The sequence below is a fragment of the Nomascus leucogenys genome, chromosome 9 (genome assembly GCF_006542625.1).
Source record: "Nomascus leucogenys isolate Asia chromosome 9, Asia_NLE_v1, whole genome shotgun sequence".
NCBI classification, from domain to species: domain Eukaryota; kingdom Metazoa; phylum Chordata; class Mammalia; order Primates; family Hylobatidae; genus Nomascus; species Nomascus leucogenys.
In genome coordinates this window covers 6587517-6606714 of record NC_044389.1, presented here as the reverse complement: position 1 = coordinate 6606714, position 19198 = coordinate 6587517, and the positions used below count along the sequence as shown (strand labels likewise).

At 35.5% G+C, this 19198-nt stretch overlaps 1 protein-coding gene across 7 annotated transcripts in view; it reads left to right on the top strand.

Annotated features, from left to right (window-relative positions):
- PDS5B (PDS5 cohesin associated factor B) overlaps positions 1-19198 on the top strand; it is a 190877-nt gene that overhangs the window by 71524 nt on the left and 100155 nt on the right. For all 7 annotated transcript variants that reach the window (XM_012502078.2, XM_030818548.1, XM_030818550.1 and 4 more), the window contains exons 4-8: positions 2129-2215; positions 2324-2421; positions 3039-3165; positions 12809-12889; positions 18210-18350. In XM_012502078.2, the coding sequence (XP_012357532.1) occupies positions 2129-2215; positions 2324-2421; positions 3039-3165; positions 12809-12889; positions 18210-18350 (534 nt within the window). The remainder of the gene's footprint in view (positions 1-2128; positions 2216-2323; positions 2422-3038; positions 3166-12808; positions 12890-18209; positions 18351-19198) is intronic.

Sequence of the window (19198 nt, the reverse complement as noted above, 5' to 3'; positions counted from 1 at the left end):
TCTGGACTTTCTATTATGTTCCATTGTCTGTGTGTCTGTTTTTGTACCAGTACCATGCTGTTTTGGTTACTGTAGCCTTGTAGTGTACTTCAAAGTTGGGTAATGTGATGTCTCCAGCTTTGTTTTTTTTTTTTTTTTGCTTAGGATTGCCTTGGCTGTTTGGGGTCCCTTTTGGTTCCATAGACATTTTAAGGTAGTTTTTTCTAATTTTGTGAAGAATGTCCTTGGTAGTTTGATAGGAATAGCATTTAATTCAGTAAATTGCTTTGGACAGCATGACCTTTTTAGTAATGTTGATTCTTCCTATCTATGAACATGGAATGATTTTCCATTTGTTTGTGTTCTGTGGTTTCTTTGAGCAGTGTTTTGTAATTTTTGTTGTGGAGGTCTTTTACCACCCTGGGTAGCTGTATTCCTAGATATTTTATTCTTTTTGTGGCTGTCGTGAGTGGAATTGTGTTTTGTGTTGTTTTTGTTTTTTTTGTTTTTTTTTTTTAAAGACAGAGTCTGGCTCTGTCACCCAGGCCGGAGTGCAGTAGCACAATCTTGGCTCACTGCAATCTCTGCCTCCTGGGTACAAGCAATTCTCCTGTCTCAATCTCCTGAGTAGCTGGGACTACAAGCACATGCCATCATGCCTGGCTAATTTTTGTATTTTTAGTAGAGATGGGATTTTGCCATGTTGGCCAGGCTGGTCTTGAACTCCTGGGCTCAAGCCATCCACCTGCCTTGGCTTTCCAAAGTGCTGGGATTACAGGCTGAGCCACTGTGCCTGGCTGGTATTGTGTTCTTGATTTGGCTTCAACGTATGTGGTCATCATTATGTGGTGAATCACACTTTAAAAATTTGCTGAAGATTGTTTTATGACTTATTATGTGGTCAGTTTTAGTGTATGTGCCATGTGCAGATGAGAAGAATGTATATTCTGTTGTTTTGAATGGAGAGTTCTGTAGATATCTGTTAGGCCCATTTGGTCAAATGCTGAGTTTAGGTCTGAATATCTTTGTTAGTTGTCTGCCCCAATAATCTAATTCTGTCAGTGGAGTGTTAAAGCCTCCCACTAGTATTGTGTCATTATCTATGTCTCTAAATAAGTCTCTAAGAACTTGCTTTATGAATCTGTGTGTTCCTTTGTTGGATGCATATATTTTTAGGATAGTTAGGTTTTCTTGTTGAATTGACCCTTTATCAATATGTAATGCTCTTCTTTGTCATTGTTGGTTTAAAGCCTGTTTTGTCTGAAATTAGAATGGTAACCCCTGCTTTTTTCTGTTTTCTGTTTGCTTGGTAGATTTTTCTGCATCTCTTTACTTTGACCCTATCAGTGTCGTTGCATATGAAATGAGTCTCTTGTAGACAGCATACAGTTGGGCCTTGCTTCTTTAACCAACTGACCACACTGCACCTTTTAATTGAGGCAGTTAGTGTGTTTACATTCAAGGTTAATATTGGTATGTGCTGGTTTGGTTTTGTCATCATGTTGTTAGCTGGTTATTATGCAGACTTGATTGTGTGGTTGCTTTATACAAATGTAGATACAAATGCAGATATAGTAGTAAGTCAAAAATATGAGATGGGAATAGATTTAGAAAGATGGGGAAAAGCAGGTAATTACAAAGATTGGTAGGAAGCTTGACATGTTGACTTCTAAGGGTCTAAGCTTCTCTGTGGTATCTATTGTATTGTCATTTGGCAATTAAAAAAATATTGTTTCCCAAACTGCTCTTGCTATTTAATTACCATATATTTTGCTGTTCCAGGAAACGTGATCAGCTCTCAGTCATTGCAACACTTTTTATTCTAAAAATAGCATAAATTTTAGCTGTCTCAGTTTTCAGGTTTATTTGTTTAACTTTTGCTATAAGATGAAGTTTATTGACTTTAAGATTATGGCAAATGATTTGCGGTTTTCCTGTGAAGGATAGTAAGATATTTAATGTAAGATATTTAATGTTGTTCATATAAAGGTGTACTTTTAAAAAATTTTAGCCAAATAAAATTTTTTTCTGGTTCTTTATAGTTTATTATGGTATGTGAACATGAGTGCTGAATAAACTCTAGGAGTTTCATGGATATTTTCATTTAGCATTCATAATCTAAATGGCACTTTGTCTTTTTTTATTTAAGGATATATTTATGTTTATAACAAGACAGTTGAAGGGGCTAGAGGATACAAAGAGCCCACAATTCAATAGGTATTTTTATTTACTTGAGGTAAGCAATATCTTGTATCTTGAGATGACATTTTAAACTGATTTTTTTGTTTGTATATTTTTAATAATCAAAATGCTTAACTTTCACTTTTCTATGTCTTATTTTTAGAACATTGCTTGGGTCAAGTCATATAACATATGCTTTGAGTTAGAAGATAGCAATGAAATTTTCACCCAGCTGTACAGAACCTTATTTTCAGTTATAAAGTAAGTTTATTTTATTAAGTATATAACATTAAAAAAAAGTAACAAAGTTTGAACTTGTAGGTGAATCTGCATGAACTGTTACAGTGAATATTAGAAGGCTAAGAGATGTAACTTTTAACACAAATTTATTTTTATACAAGTTTCAAAAATGAATAGAGCTTAATTTTGTATTATATGTAATTGGTTAGAGGAGCAGCATAAAGCCAGTGTAAAATTTTTGGATTGCATTATTTGTCTATAAAACATACATACTAACTTCTTAATGCCTGTGGCTATTTGAGCTTTTTGTGTATTCTTTAAAATTATTTACTAGAATTAACTTCAGAGCAATTCGATTTTCTGAATTTAAGGCAGAACTGAAGTTGCTTTTGATGTAATTACTTTTGATTGTGAGACTGGTTAAAATTAGGGAAAAATCTAAGAAATGTAGTTTAAAAATATAATTTTTATGCTTTTGTATGATGTGGGAGAGAGGGAAGCTTTAAATGAATATACATAGAATTTTATTTAATATTTTAGTATTATTTTTGTAAAGCATAATGCTTGTCAGTATCATCTTAAGAGTAAATCCTGTATATCTCAGTTGTAATTGAAACAAAATTGGTTTTGAATTGCAGCAATGGCCACAATCAGAAAGTCCATATGCACATGGTAGACCTTATGAGCTCTATTATTTGTGAAGGTGATACAGTGTCTCAGGAGCTTTTGGATACAGTTTTAGTAAATCTGGTACCTGCTCATAAGGTGAGTAACAATGTATACTGTAATGTGTCTAATGCCCGTTAATATTAAGGCTTAAAATTTGTGCTTAGGTTCTAAATATGGTTTATCCTGCTTTAATCTTTTAGAGAATCTGTTTGTTTAGTTATATTAATACATATTTATTGTGATTAATGTGTAATAAAAAGATACACTTAATAACTAATAAGAAATTGTAGATTTCATGTAATAACATATTTGTTATAATTCAGTTGCATATAGAGTGTATTTCAGGGAGTGAGTTAGTAGTAGCTGCTTAGATGCTGTTACATAACTTACTTGTCAGAAGATGGAACCAAGTAGGGCCATAACTAAAAGATAGTGGTAATGTAGATAGAGAGGACTGGTGAAATTTAAAGGGAAGTCTCTACTAAATGGGAGAGGAGTGATATGTTGGTGACAGTGTTTCTTGCCTGCGTGATGTTAAGATGTTATGTTTGTGTGTGTGTGTGTGTTTGTGTTTTGATTTTAGAAAATGACTGAACCTCCAGTTAGAAATACGGTTCTGTAATTTAGAAGGGGTTTGGGTTAAGGAGAGGAGGACAGGAATCACCAATGTAGTTATCTGTGCAAATATAAGACCTCTCTGGCAAGATGTAATCTCAGTGTAGAGCTATGCAGGATTGACACAAATAATGGTTCAGTTAAAATGATCTCATAATTCAAAAATTCCAAACTCTTCAAGAAAACAGTCTCTGAATCCTGAAACTTAGCAGACACTACAAATAGCAAGATTAGAGTTCAAAAATTCAGATAATATATTTATTAAATAAAATCTGCAGGTCCTGGTGTGCTGTGGGTTCCTAGTCAGCTGCCATCTTGCTCCTCTTCCCACCCCTCACTCCTTCCTGCTGAACCTTCTGAATGCAGCCCACCATGTCCTGATTCTACCCAGACCAGCCTCACTTCTGCCCCTGGTGACCACAAGAGAGAAGGGGGAAGCTGGCAAGTAGACCTGCAGAGGCTTGTCCCATTGTCTCCTACACCTTGGTGCCCACATCTAGTTATAATCCCCATTAATCCATTTTATTAAATGAGCTGTAAAAATCAGCCTGGGGCCCAGCTACTGACTTCCGCTGGGCAAATGAACACCTGGCCTGACGACACAAGCTCTGCTGCCTGTGTGCTCAGGTGAGAAGGCAGAGGTCATGAATCCAGCCACAGAATGCCCTAGGGAGGAAGGCTGAATTCCCAGGGGGAGACCTGCTAAGCCTTTCAAATGGGCTGTGCCTGACTGGACTCCCAGCCTAGCTCTCTGGAACCCTCATCCACTTGTCAACTGTGTTAGACAAACCCTCCTAGACACAAATCGAGTATCTAGCTTGGCTTTCTGCACTGAGCAGCTGACTACCAGAGGCATCTGAGGCCTCCATCCATCCATTGTCATGGAGAAGACTTTGTTGGGGAAAATAAACCCACCCTTCCTGATTAAACATTTTCTCCTTGGCCTTGTTGTGGGGAGAGGACCTGTAGGTACTTCTAGAAACTAGAATCATAGGATCTTGCAAACTTCCTAAGTATGGAAGCTGGAATCTTTCCACCAAGTACTTACAGATTCAATCTTTTGCTTAGTCCATTTAGCTTAGGGTGGAAATTTCTCAAGGCAATTACTGTTTGCAGCCCTTTGCATAACTTGCATAGCTCCTTGTAGTTAAGTGAATGACACTGAATAAAATATTCTGACAAAATTTTTTTAAAAATTATAAATACTCTTGAAAGGATTAATGATAAAATGTTTAAGAGGTAAAAAACGTAATAACTAGATATATTAAAGGAGAAAATTAGGAGAAAAACTCATTAGCAATGAAAAATGCCTGGGTGCAGTAGCTCATACCTGTAATCCCAGCAATTTGGTAGACCAAGGCGGGTGGATCACCTGAGGCCAGGAGTTCAAGACCAGCCTGGCCAACATGGTGAAACCCTGTCTCTACTAAAATTACAAAAATTAGCCGGGTGTGGCAGCATGTGCCTATAATCCCAGCTACTCAGGAGGCTGAGGCAGGAGAATTGCGTGAACCTGAGAGGTGGAGGTTACAGTGAGCTGAGATTGCATGACTGCACACTCAAGCCTGGGTGACAGAGTGAGACTCTGTCTCAAAAAAAAAAAAAAGAAAGAAAGAAAGAAAAAAATGGCCACCAAAATATAAACCTTGATTGAATTATATGTAAAAGATAGAGAACTGGGATAGATATGAGGAAATTATACAGGCACAGTGAGATGAAACATGAAAGATAAGGTCTGACATATTTAATAGTGATTTCAGAATAACAAATGGAGAATTGAGAAGAGATGATATTCAAGTAGAAGTTAGCTTGAAATATTCCAGAATTGGTTAAAGCCATTAATTTATGGATTAGTGAGAAAAAGTACCATGACTAGAGTAAAAAAAAATAAATAAAAAGAGGAAATCCCTGTCCAGGCCCATCCTGAAATTGTGGAATACTGAAAGAGAAATCATATATAAAGCACCCAGAATGTAAAGGCATGGCCCTTACCAAGAAACGAAGGCTAAAGTGATTACTGACTTCTCATTTGCAGTGTTAGAGAATAAATGAATCTTATGTAAAATAGAGTGGTTTAATGGAATTAATAAGTGATATGATCCTGGGATGTTCAGGAGTATTTGGAGCTATTAAGTTTGAACTTTAAATGAACCATTTATGTTAAAATTTTAAGGATTATAATGGAAGAGTTACAGTAAATGTAAATGGCCTGTATTTACCATGTAAGACAGGTTCTCAGATTGGATTGACCATAATCTGGGTGATTATTTTTACTAAGAAATACAAATAAAACACATTCACAAAAGGTCGAATATAAAAGGATGGAAAAAGTACTTGCCAGGCAAATATAAACCAAAAGAAAACCAAGATAGCTTATATTAGACATAGTAGTCTTTAATGGATAAAGAAGAGCTTTATATAATGAGAAAAGATTCAGTACTCAGGAAGATATCTAAACTTGTATGCACACAGGCTCAAAATATATAAAGCACAAATTGAAAGAATTATGGACAGAAAGAAGCAAATTCACTATTTGTGTTCCATTTTAACATGTGTTTTAGTGACTATAAATCAGGTAAACTGAGTTTATAAAAATATTGAGGATTTGAAACACAAAACTACTAATTTAATAACAAGCATAATTAACAGAAAGAAGCAAATTCACTATTTGTGTTCCATTTTACATGTATTTTAGTGATTATAAATCAGGTAAACTGAGTTTATAAAAATATTGAGGATTTGAAACACATAACGACTAATAGCAAGCATATAATCCGACAAAACATTAAGTCATAATGGCAGTTAAAATATTTAGAAATGATAATTAAGTCATACATATTAAAACTTGCAGGATACACTTTAAGTGTAACTTCATGGCTAAATGTCCATTTCAAGGAGTAATAAAAACATGAAAATAAACAAATTATGCAAGGAAGAAAGTAGTGAAGAAATGAAATTAGTGAAATAGAAAACACAGTGACATTCCATCAAAACCCTAAGTTAGTAATTTGAAAAATTTATTAAATAAGCAAATGCTTGGAAAGCTAGATCACAAAAAAGGAAATGGTGTCTATGTACAGTTTTAGAATGAAATGAGGAACAGTGGACATGAAAAAGATCAAAAACAATTCCATGAGGAATATTTTATGCTAACATATTTGAAATTAGAATAAATTCCTAGAAAATATAACCTGGCAAATTTGTCTTGAGAGGAAATCAAGACAGATAGCCTATAACCAATACATTTAGTTGGTTTTAAAAACTCTACCTATAAAACAAAACTCTTCTTTTCAAACAACGATAGCAACAATAACAGCAGCAAAAATAATAACAGCAGCAGAACTCAAACCAACAACAAAAGAACCTGTAAACCCATTACCAGGGATTTCTGTTGATTATTTAAGTGGCAAATATTCCTAACTTTCAGCACACTTCCAGATTATAGAAAGGACTACTCCATAACTCATTTTATGAGCAGAGAATAATCTTCCTAGGGAAACCAGGTGCAAACCAAGCAAGAAAAAAAAAAAAAAGGCTAATTGATTCTCAATGTAAAATAGTAATTTCCAGAATGATTTAAAATACTATTGATAATCACCAAATTGGCTTTATTTTAGGAATACAAGGATGGATTAACATTACGTTAGTGATAGACTAAGATACTTGTTTAATAGATCAAAGAGAAAGACAAATTTTAATAGATATAGAAAAAGATGGATACAATTCATTGTAATTTATAACTTAGCAAATTTGAAATAGAACTTAAATTGATAAGGAGATATGTATGATACAGTATTTAATGGTGAAATGTTGAAACATTCTCTTTGACGTGAGGAACATTGTAAAAATACTGCTTCTATTCAGACAAAAAGGCAAACATGCTTTAAAAAAATTTTGTATTTATTTATATATTTTGAAATGTTCAGTAGCTTTTGGGGTACAGGTGGTTTTTGGTTACATGGATGAATTGTATAGTGGTGAAGTCTGAGCTTTTAGTGCCCCTGTCACCTGAGAAGTGTACATTGTACCCAATGTGTACACAATGTGTTTTTTGTCTCTTGTCCCCTCTCCACCTTCTGATTCCCTGTAGTCCATTATATCACTCTGTGTGCCTTTGTGTACCTGTAGCTTAGTTCCCACTTATAAGTGAGAACATACAGTATTTGGTTTCTCATTCCAGAGTTACTTCACTTAGAATCCAAGTTGCTGCAAAAGACATTATTTCATTCTTTTTGTCGCTGAGTAGTATTCCATGGTGTATATATACCACATTTTCTTTATCCACTCATCAGTCAGTGGACAGTTAGATTGGTTCCATATCTTAAGCATGCTGTTTTTAATCCTCATTATAGTAGGTGTGTTATATTAGTGGAATAAGACAAGGCAAATACAATATAAGAGGATTAGAAGGAACTGAACCGAAATGGGATTGTGCAGAAAACACAAAATGGTGTACAGACAAATTTATAGAAAATATTAGAACATTCTAGAAGGTTGTGAGACATAAGAAGATACAAAAACCTGCTAGCATAATTTCAAAAAATTTTCATTTGTAGCTTTAACAAAGATGTAAGGTACTTAGAAATTTAACCGTAATGTGTATCACCTTTATATTGAAAATTGTTATAATTGACTGAAAAGCATAATAGAAGACTTACATATGTTGAGAGATTTACTGTTCATGGAAGGGGAGACTCAGTATCATAATGATGTCAATCTTCTGCATACTGATCAATAATTCAATCAAAAATAGAAACCGAGGCCAGGCTCAGTGGCTGTCTCTCATCCCAGCACTGTGGGAAGCCGAGGCGGGGGAATCACGAGCTCAGGAGTTTGAGACCAGCCTGAACAACGTGGCAAAACCCTGTCTCTACAAAAATTAGCTGGGCAAGTGACGCATGTCTGTAGTCCCAGCTACTTGGGAGGCTGAGGTGGGAGGATCGCTTGCAGGGAGGTCAAGGCTGCAGTGAGCCGTGATCACACCACTGCACTCCAGCCTGGGCGACCAAGTGAGACTGTCTCAAAAAGGAAAAAGAAAAAAAAAAAAAAAAAGAAAGCGATAGCATATGTACTTGTGTGTAATTTGACAAGATGAATCCAAAACTGACGTGAAAGAGCAAATGACCAATAATAGCCAAACAGTTTTGAAGAAGAATAAGAAAACAGGGACCTAATCTTGACATTATTTTCATGTGTCCCTTTGGCTATAATCAGTCAGTGATAGACAAAGGGACATATGGAGATAATGAAGAATTTCTGAATGAAAGCATCCTTACGTAGAAGCTGAGAGAGAGTGGGTATTACAAGTTATCAAAGGGGGAATAAGAAATTAGTGAATGGTTTTAGGACAATTTAGCACTTATATGGAAAATAATAAAAATTAGATACTTATCTCAGACCATACATAAGAATAAATTACAGGTGGAATAAAGGTCTCAATGTGAAAAGTAAATTTTTAAACTTTTGTTTGAAAATAAACGTCTTTGGGGGCTGGGCGCGGTGGCTCACGCCTGTAATGCCAGCACTTTGGGAGGCCGAAGCGGGTGGATCACAAGGTCAGGAGATCGAGACCATCCTGGGTAACACAGTGAAACCCTGTCTCTACTAAAAATACAAAAAATTAGCGTGGTGGCGGGCGCCTGTAGTCCCAGCTACTTGGGAGGCTGAGGCAGGAGAATGGTGTGAACCCGGGAGGCAGAGCTTGCAGTGAGTCGAGATTGTGCCACTGCACTCCAGCCTGGGTGACAGAGCGGGACTCTGACTCAAAAAAAAAAAAAAAAAAAAAAAAGAAACATCTTTACAACCTCAAGATAGGAATGAATTTCTTAAGAAAGATACAGAGAGCAAAGCTGTATGAGAACAGACTGATAAGTTGGATTACATTCAAAATAAAAGCTATTTGTGGTAACCAATATATGGAATTGAACTGTGTCTATCAATGGATGAGTGTATAAAGAAAATGTGGTGTATGTATACAATGGAATATTATTCCAGCCACAAAAAAATGAAATTCTGTCATTTGCGGGAACATGGATGGAACTGGAGGTTATTTTGTAAAGTGATATAAAATGAGAACAGGAAAACAAATATGTTTTCACTTGGCGGAGGCTAAAGGAAGGTCTCATGGAAGTAGAGAATGGAATGGTGGTTATCAGAGGCTGGGAAAGGAACTGGGGAGGGGAGGAATGAAGCAAAGTTAAGGAGTACAAAAATACACTTAGATAGGAGGCATAGTTCTTTCTAGTATTTGTTTGTTTGTTTTTTGAGATGGAGTCTCGCTCTGTCGCCCAGGCTGGAGTGCAGTGGCGTGATCTCAGCTCACTGCAACGTCTGCCTCCCAGGTTCAAGCAATTCTTCTGCCTCAGCCTCCCAAGTAGCTGGGAGTATAGGCATCCGCCACCACGCCCAGCTAATTTTATTTTTACTGGAGGCTGGGTTTCGCCATGTTGACCAGGCGTGGTCTCGCACTCCTGGCCTCAGGTGATCCACCTGCTTCTGCCTCCCAAAGTGCTGGGATTACAAGTAGGAGCCACAGTGCCCGTTGTCCTCTTTCTAGTATTTGATACTACAGTAGGGAAATTATAGTTAACAATAATTTATATTTCAAAATAGCTAAAAGAGAAGATTTGTAATGTTCCCAGGACAAAGAAAACATAAATATTCGAGGTGATAGATATGTCAGGTACCTTGATTTGATTATTATTGAGTGTATACATGTATCAAAATAGCACATGTACCCCCAGAATAAGCACAGTTGTTACATATCAATAAAAATAATGAAAAAACGTCTCCATACTTTGACACCATAAATATTGTGAAAAGACAAATATAGACTAAGGTGTGTTATGCATGTATAGACAGTTCCTGACTTAATGGTTTGACTTATTTTATAATGGGTTTATTGGGGTATTAAATGCATTTTGACTTACTATGGGTTTATTGAGATGTAACTTCATCATAAGTCGAGAAACACGTATAATTGATGAAAGTTTAGTCCATAGAATCTATGGAGAAAATCTAAAATAAGAGCAAGACTAAACAGCCTAATTGAAAAATGGCAAAGATAGAATTTACAGAAAATTACTTCTCATTTACAGAAGGAGACTTGTACAAGACATATAATTTAATGTCAATGAATAGGAGAATCAGTAAAGAATCTAGTATATCTAAATAGCAGTTAGTATGAATGAAATAATAAAATACAATGTTAGACCTAAAACCGTTAAAATCCTACAAGAAAACCTAGGCAATACCATTCAGGACATAGGTGTGGGCAAGGACTTCATGTCTAAAACACCAAAAGCAATGGCAACAAAAGCCAAAATTGACAAATGGGATCTAATTAAACTAAAGAGCTTCTGCACAGCAAAAGAAACTACCATCAGAGTGAACAGACAACCTACAGAATGGGAGAAAATTTTTGCAACCTACTCATCTGACAAAGGGCTAATATCCAGAATCTACAATGAACTCAAACAAATTTACAAGAAAAAAACAAACAATCCCATCAAAAAGTGGGCAAAGGACATGAACAGACACTTCTCAAAAGAAGACATTTATGCAGCCAAAAAACATATGAAAAAATGCTCATCGTCACTGGCCATCAGAGAAATGCAAATCAAAACCACAATGAGAAACCATCTCACACCAGTTAGAATGGCCATCATTAAAAAGTCAGGAAACAACAGGTGCTGGAGAGGATGTGGAGAAATAGGAACACTTTTACACTGTTGGTGGGACTGTAAACTAGTTCAACCATTGTGGAAGTCAGTGTGGCGATTCCTCAGGGATCTAGAACTAGAAATACCATTTGACCCAGCCATCCCATTACTGGGTATATACCCAAAGGACTATAAATCATGCTGCTATAAAGACACATGCACACGTATGTTTATTGCGGCACTATTCACAATAGCAGAGAGTTGGAACCAACCCGAATGTCCAACAACGATAGACTGGATTAAGAAAATGTGGCACATATACACCATGGAATACTATGCAGCCATAAAAAATGATGAGGTCATGTCCTTTGTAGGGACATGGATGAAGCTGGAAACCATCATTCTCAGTAAACTATCACAAGGACAAAAAACCAAACACCGCATGTTCTCACTCATAGGTGGCAATTGAACAATGAGAACTCATGGACACAGGAAGGGGAACATCACACACTGGGGACTGTTGTGGGGTGGGGGGAGGGGGGAGGGACAGCATTAGGAGATATACCTAATGCTAAATGACGAGTTAATGGGTGCAGGAAATCAACATGGCACATGGATACATATGTAACAAACCTGCACATTGTGCACATGTAACCTAAAACTTAAAGTATAATAATAAAAAAATTAAAAAAAAAAAGCCAATTAAGATCTTTAAAAAAATAAAAAATAAAATACAACCATTAAGGCAGGTAAATCTAAAAATATGCTGAGTAAAGAGTGTTTGAGTTTAAGGATATATACAGTGTTCCTGTTCTCTGGAATATGTTTAAACTGGGGTACTGACTCCTTTCTTTGTCTTTACTTCCTTGTATCATTATCAAAGTCTCTTAGAAACATAGCTTCTTATGATGTTTTTTCTTGTTATCTTCCCCCGCCCCGTACTTTACTATTTGTTGTATTTCCTGTTGTATCCTTCAACTTACCTGTGCTCTGAAATGTGTTTGAGTAATCTGCTTTTTCACAGCTGCCCAAAACTCCTTTGTCCTTCCCCGCCTATGGGATTCCCATCGCTGCCCACACTAGAACATAGTTCGTTCTCTTAGGATATTTTGTGTTTTTTGGACCTGAAGTGGAACAGCCTGTATTTGTACTTAACTGATTTGATTTTGGGACTAGATCTAGAATGACTGTATCTAATAAGCATTTATTGACCATTTCTGTGTGGTTTACATTATGTTATGAACAAAATAGGAAGAGAATATAATTATCCTTACGTGGATAGAATCTTAGATCCAGTAGGCCAGTTAGTCCTAAAAAAGGAAAAGTGGTTTTGCCTTCTCTCTTTTATTCCAATTGAGTCTTAGTTTTTTCATTCATTTACTCGGGTAGCATTTTGAATACAGCTAATATTTTGCTTTTCATAGTTAGAGATATATAATATAGATATTGTTTATGTTTTTCAGAATTTAAACAAGCAAGCATATGATTTGGCAAAGGCTTTACTGAAGAGGACAGCTCAAGCTATTGAGCCATATATTACCAATGTAAGTCTTACTTGTAATTGGTTGTCAGAAGGATTAAACCGAAAATTTAAAGACTTGATAGGAGCAAAATTTCGTCAGATAGTATATAGTTTTAAAAACAACAAATATGTGTTGTTTTAACCCTTAAGTAATATATTTTCTTTCTCCTTCTTAAAATTATTCTTGCTTAATGTTTTTTGGAAGGCTTGCCCTCATCCTATTTGTTATCTTCTTTTCAAATTGCCTGAGAACTTAAACAGTTTTATTTTGGTTAGCAAGATATTCTGTTTGTTTCTACTGATAGAAATAGAGTTAAATGTAATTAGATAAAACATATGGAACTTTTCATTATTCAGAGACGTTGCTTACAGGTTTTTGGAGCTTAAATTGATTTGTACAAGAAGAAGATATGAACTTATATTAAGACCTAGAAATTGAAGGCAAGTATGAATGGCAGTAGTGATTTAGTAAAAGTTGCTTATCTATTGCTATTCCTGGGGTAGATTCCATATAAATCTATCTTTTCTGAAAAAAAGGAACAGTTGTAATAAAATGAGCCCTTTCAGTATCACCCCAAATCTACTTACTTATGATTGACTATCTTGTATTTATTTATAGAAAGAAATATTTTTTAGCTGCTAGGTTCACTGACAGAAGTTTATGGTAAGTTTTATTTTCTCTCCACAGTTCTTTTGAGTTGTACAGATTTAGGTGGCAGTATTCATATTATATTCTGTGTGAATGGTGCCTCCTGGAATACAAATGTAGAGTACAGTGTTAATGGTGGCCCTTGGAATTGTGTAACAGTTCAGTCCTTCCACCTGCTTTTCAGTTTCACTCACCTCCAGACAAGTAAAGGATATAAATTTGCATTCCTGAGTAAAGTAAGAAAGAAAGCCTTTAATAATTACTTATGCATTCTCCTAAAATTTATTGAAGGAGAGTTTTTCTTGTAGTATACACAAATTTAAAGTCAGTGTATGAAATATATCATGGAAAGATGTACTTTGAAAACTAACTACTTCATAAAACAGTAACTTAATAAATTCCAGCTTTTGTTTCTGGCTTATAGCCTTAGAGAATCCTAAAGATACGATGATTTGGAAAAATTAATTTAATTTGTAAGGAAATTGTTTTGAAGGGTAAACTTTCAGAAGCTGTGGAATCAAATCTGTAATCTATCTTAATTGCTCCAAGATTTTCAGGGAACTTCAAATACTGGTTTCTGCAGTTTTGTAAGTTACGGGTACTGGCTGAGATAAATTGGTTGGATTGAGTTTTTTCATCATTGGCTTAGTGGCACTTGAAGTGTGTAGACCTAGACTTAAAACATTCTGTAATTATCCTTTTCCCTTGCTTCAAGTACTTCTAAATGGCTGTTTCCATGGGCCATTAGAGCACACTAGGTGAGCTCCTCCTGGTGGCCATTTATTTAAACTCATATTGCCAAGCCGGTTTTTTTTTTCTTTTTTTTGGGGGTGCTGGAGGACACATCTTATTTTGATGTCTTTTCCTGGCATAAAAATAAGAAAAGAACACTATACCGTATTGATATCGCTACTATCATTGGGGAAAATCAATATTTGATTGGGGTAATTAAAGGAAAAAACCCACAATAAATGATGATACTTGTTAGAGTTCGGTGATTAGGTTCATTATACTGTTCTCTCAAATTTTGTATGTTTGAAAATGTTTATAATGGAAGTTAAATAAAGAAAAAAAGGCTGAGGAGATATTTTTAACAATCCCAGAATACATCAAGGTAAAAACATTTCTTTATCACTTATACCTTGTGTTAATTTCCTGTTATTCTTGCTTGCAGAAATAGAATCCTTCCCCACTGAACTCCCCAAACTTTCATATTATGTCTTTATCAAAAGCTGGGGAGCAGGGGCCAGAGTGTTCTGAGTACACATTGAATGATATACTTTCTCCCAGTACGTTGTCCACTATTTTCTTATTTCTCCCTGTTTTCTTGTTCCTTGCCTTATTTGAAGGTTAGCTAGGAAATAAGAATTGCTTTTTCCTTCCCTTTAGTTCCTTTATGTCTACGTATGTTTCCATTTCAAAACTTTTTAATTACATGTAAAATCACTTTCTAGTGGACTTAATTGTCTTGTAGTAGGGTAAAATTAGTTCAGTGTTAGAAATCATTCTTAGCCCTTTTGGACTTACAGTTAAAACAGCTATTATTTACTCATCCTCCTAGTTGAGAATTAGCAAGTAAAAATAGGAATAAGATACTGAGATAATAACCCTACTTCTTTCTTTTCTGTTTTTCTTTCACACATACAGACACATTCTTTTTTTTTTTGATAGTATTTCTTACATATCAAGACTTAAGAAATCACTGTGGTGGTATAGGTTATTTATTTATTAAAATTTTTTGTTGTTGTTTGAGACACAGTCTTGCTCTGTCACCCAGGCTGGAGTTCAGTGGTGTGATCTTGTTATACTGCAACCTCTGCCTCTGAGGCTCAAGTGATCCTCCCACTTCAGCCCCCTGAGTAGCTGGGACTACAGGAATGAAACACCATGTCTGGTGAATTTTTCCTTTTTTAAAAAATTTTTTGTAGAGACAGGGTTTCACCATGTTGCCCAGGCTGTTCTTGAATGGCTGAGCTCAAGCAATCCACCTAAGATTATAGGCGTGAGCCACCATGCCCAGCCTAGGTTATTTTTTTTAAGTAGAATTTGTTGTAACACAACAATCCAGGAAGCTAAACAGTACATATATTTTTGTTTAAAAGGTAAAATGGAGTATCAAGAACAAAAAGTACATGGTGATAATTCTAAAAATTTCCTACACGCATCACTTCTTAATGATGTTATTTTTCACTAGTTCTTTTTTTGTCACAGATTTTAGGATATGGCAAAAAATTATTTTGTTGGACTGAAAAAAGCACATCCAATCCTTGTTGGAATAGGTAAAATTTGGTTAAATTGCTGAATTCCACTGAGCCTCTGTTTTTGCACCTGTAATGCTTGGGTGGTGGTGGAGAATGTGTTATTTAATGTGAAAGCACTTTGTAATTAAAATTAGCCATGTAAATTTAAGGTAGAATTTATTACTGACTGGTGACATGTTTCATTAGGAGGCATTTGCTGTACAAAAAAATTAATTTGTAGTATGTAATTAGCTACCCATTTGTAAATGAAAGAATTTTTGGAAGGAAATATTTTAATCAAATCTAAACCTACCACCACTAAATTTTCAGCTCTTAGGAAGGGCTTGGATTGTTTTACCCATATTTGTATCATACTGTCTTTTGCATATTTTTTATTCATTTACCAAACATATGTTCTATGCCTCCTCTGTGCCAGGCACTGTGCTAGGTAGGCTTTTACACATTGGAGAAGACCAACTTGGTCATTGCCTTTTTGGAGATTATAAAAGTGTTCATCACATTTTTTTTTTTTTTTATGGAATTTGTGAGAAATTAAACCAGGGAATGTTTTTTTTCCTTAATTTTTCAAATAAGTTTTTCCCAGACTTTTAGAAGATGATGATGGTTTGACCACTTTGGTGGTGAGACTGGGAAGAATTATTGTTCTTTATTAAGGAAAATACTATTTATTAAATAAATAGTACTTGTTTTACTATTTTTTAAGCAGGAGAAAGTTTGTGAATGGAAGCAAAAAAGCCACTTTATTTTCAGCCTGAACAAGAAATTAACCTTTGATGTCATGAAATTCTCTTCCCATAAAATTGATAAATAGGAAGGACAAACAAGTTCTTTTTAAAACAAATAAAGAAAGAATAGCAAAATAGAATTTGTTCTTCTTTCTTCATGGCTAGGTAGTCTGGTCTGATTCATAGACCTAAAAAAGTCACATAAAAACAACCCAAGGAAGTAAAAGTAAGCAGAAAAGACATAGAAATATGAAATCCTCCACTCTGTACTTTCAGTATAGAAAGCCAAAGCCTAATTAAGCCAGTTGTGTGTTAACTGTCACAGAAGAGATTAGGGCAGCTTGTATGGTATAAAGAATCCTTGACTCCATCTCCGCTGAGACTCAGGAAACCATTGAGGATACATGGCAGGGTATGCTTTTGGTTAATTTTTTATGTTTTTGGAAGATTTTAAATAGGAACTTGACAGTTATGCCATGCATCTTTGCCAACTTCAGTAGTAATCTGATAAATGATCTGAGTGTGGAAACGAGTTAGAGCTAGCCATATGGTAGGGAAAAATTGTTTAAATTTGGATTTTCCTTGTGTTTGTGTGTGCTTTTAATTGGATTTTAATTAGTGTTGTAAACCGTGTAGATATGTACACATCAGAATGTAAAAGAAGACAGAGGATTAGGAAGAGGTAGTTTTTTATCAAAAATAAAAATTTACAAATTTCAAACATAGAATTGCCTTCTATGAAAATGTAAGAAGGCTGTGTCTATGGGATGATGTTTTCTTCCATATGTACTAAGGTGAACAAGCTATTATCCCTCACCCTTGGGGAGATTAAGACATTGTATTAGGGTTTTCTAGAGAAACAGCCAATAGTGAGTGAGTGTATGTGTATACAGACACACATACACATATATGTGTGTGTATACACTCAGACACAGAGACACATGTATATGTATGAGAGGGAATTTATTAGGGGAATTGACTTATGAGATTACAGAGTCTGAGAAGTCCGAGATTAGGCTGTCTGCAAGCTGGAGAACCAGGGAAGCCAATGGTGTTACTCTCAGAGGCAGAAGGCAAGGCTTGAGAACCTAGCAGGGGACTGGGCTGCTGGTGCAATTTCTGGAGTCCAAAGGCAGGAAAACCTGGAGTTCTGCTGTCCAAGGATAGGAGATGAATGTTCCAGTCCAGAGGAGAGTGAATTCACTTTCCTTTCCCTTTTTGTTCTATTTGGCCTTCCAGCCTGTTTGGATGATGCCTGCCCATACTGAGGGCAGATCTTTCCCACTCAGTCTACAAGCCAATCTCCTCTGCAAACATCATTGCAGACACACCCAAGACACAATGCTTTACCAACTATCTAGGTATCCCTTAATGCAGTCAAGTTGACACATAAAATTAACCATCCAGAAATACACACAAATAATAGAGGATAGCATATAGTCAGTATTATAATGGGGAGCAGAGTATATTTGAAAAGTAGAATGTTTATTGAAATGTTTTGGTCTGTTTTATTGTATACAAGATGGATTCCATGTTTTATCTTTTCATGTAGCCTATATTGGTTTCCCATATAATGTTAGAAAATATTTTGATATGCCTAGTTTGACTTTGTATAAAATAATGATGAATTTGGTCAAATAATATTTTAAAACATTCATCTTGTCTCTGGTTTTTCTACTAATGATAGGCTTTCTTTCTCCTCAAAAGTTTTTTAATCAGGTTCTGATGCTTGGGAAAACATCTATCAGCGATTTGTCAGAGCATGTCTTTGACTTAATTTTGGAGCTCTACAACATTGATAGTCATTTGCTGCTCTCTGTTTTACCCCAGCTTGAATTTAAATTAAAGGTAACTTGTAAAAATAATACGATTCTACCAACCAAGTTATTAGCAAAGAGCATTGTTTATAGCTTTTTAATTTTTACAGTAGTTTTAACTGAATGTAAGAGACGAGGGGGAAGTATTACTATTATTTCTTCACGTATTTGTGCCATGTCTGTCTGTGAATCTTTAGTGCCTGGCAGGTGCCTAGCAGATAGTAACTGTTTAATAAATGATTAGCAAGGTTGTATTTTCCTCCAGACATTTTCCAGATAAATTCTAGGATTTGACTAACTTTTGAAGTCTTAGCTATACATCAAGCTTATGTTTTCAAGGCACAGTTTATAGTAGTTCCTTTGAACACTGAGGCCATAAAAATAGTTTAGAGTTTGTTATCCACATAGTGTAAAATGCTTTCCCTTTATGCATATTATCTCATATTGCCTATGTTGAAAGTTTGTTTGCTTTTTATATAGTTCTGTGAATTTTTTATTTTTTTGAGACAGGATTTTTTTTTGTTTTGTTGCCCAGGTTGGAGTGCAGTGGTGTGATCTTGGCTCACTGCAACCTGTGCCTCTTGGGATCAAGCAGTTCTTCCACCTCAGCCTCCCAAGTAGCTGGGACTACAGGCGTGTGCCACCACCCCTGCTAATTTTTGTATTTTTTGGTAGAGGCAGGATTTCACCATGTTGGCCAGGCTGGTCTCAAACTCCTGACCTCAAGTAATCCACCTGCCTCGGCCTCCCAAAGTGTTGGCATTACAGGCATAAACCACCACCCCCGACCCAGTGAAATTTTTTGGTAGCATGTTCCTAACTGCTTTGACATTAAATTATGCTGTAAAATTGAGCAGAATTGGAGAATATAGTTTTCTT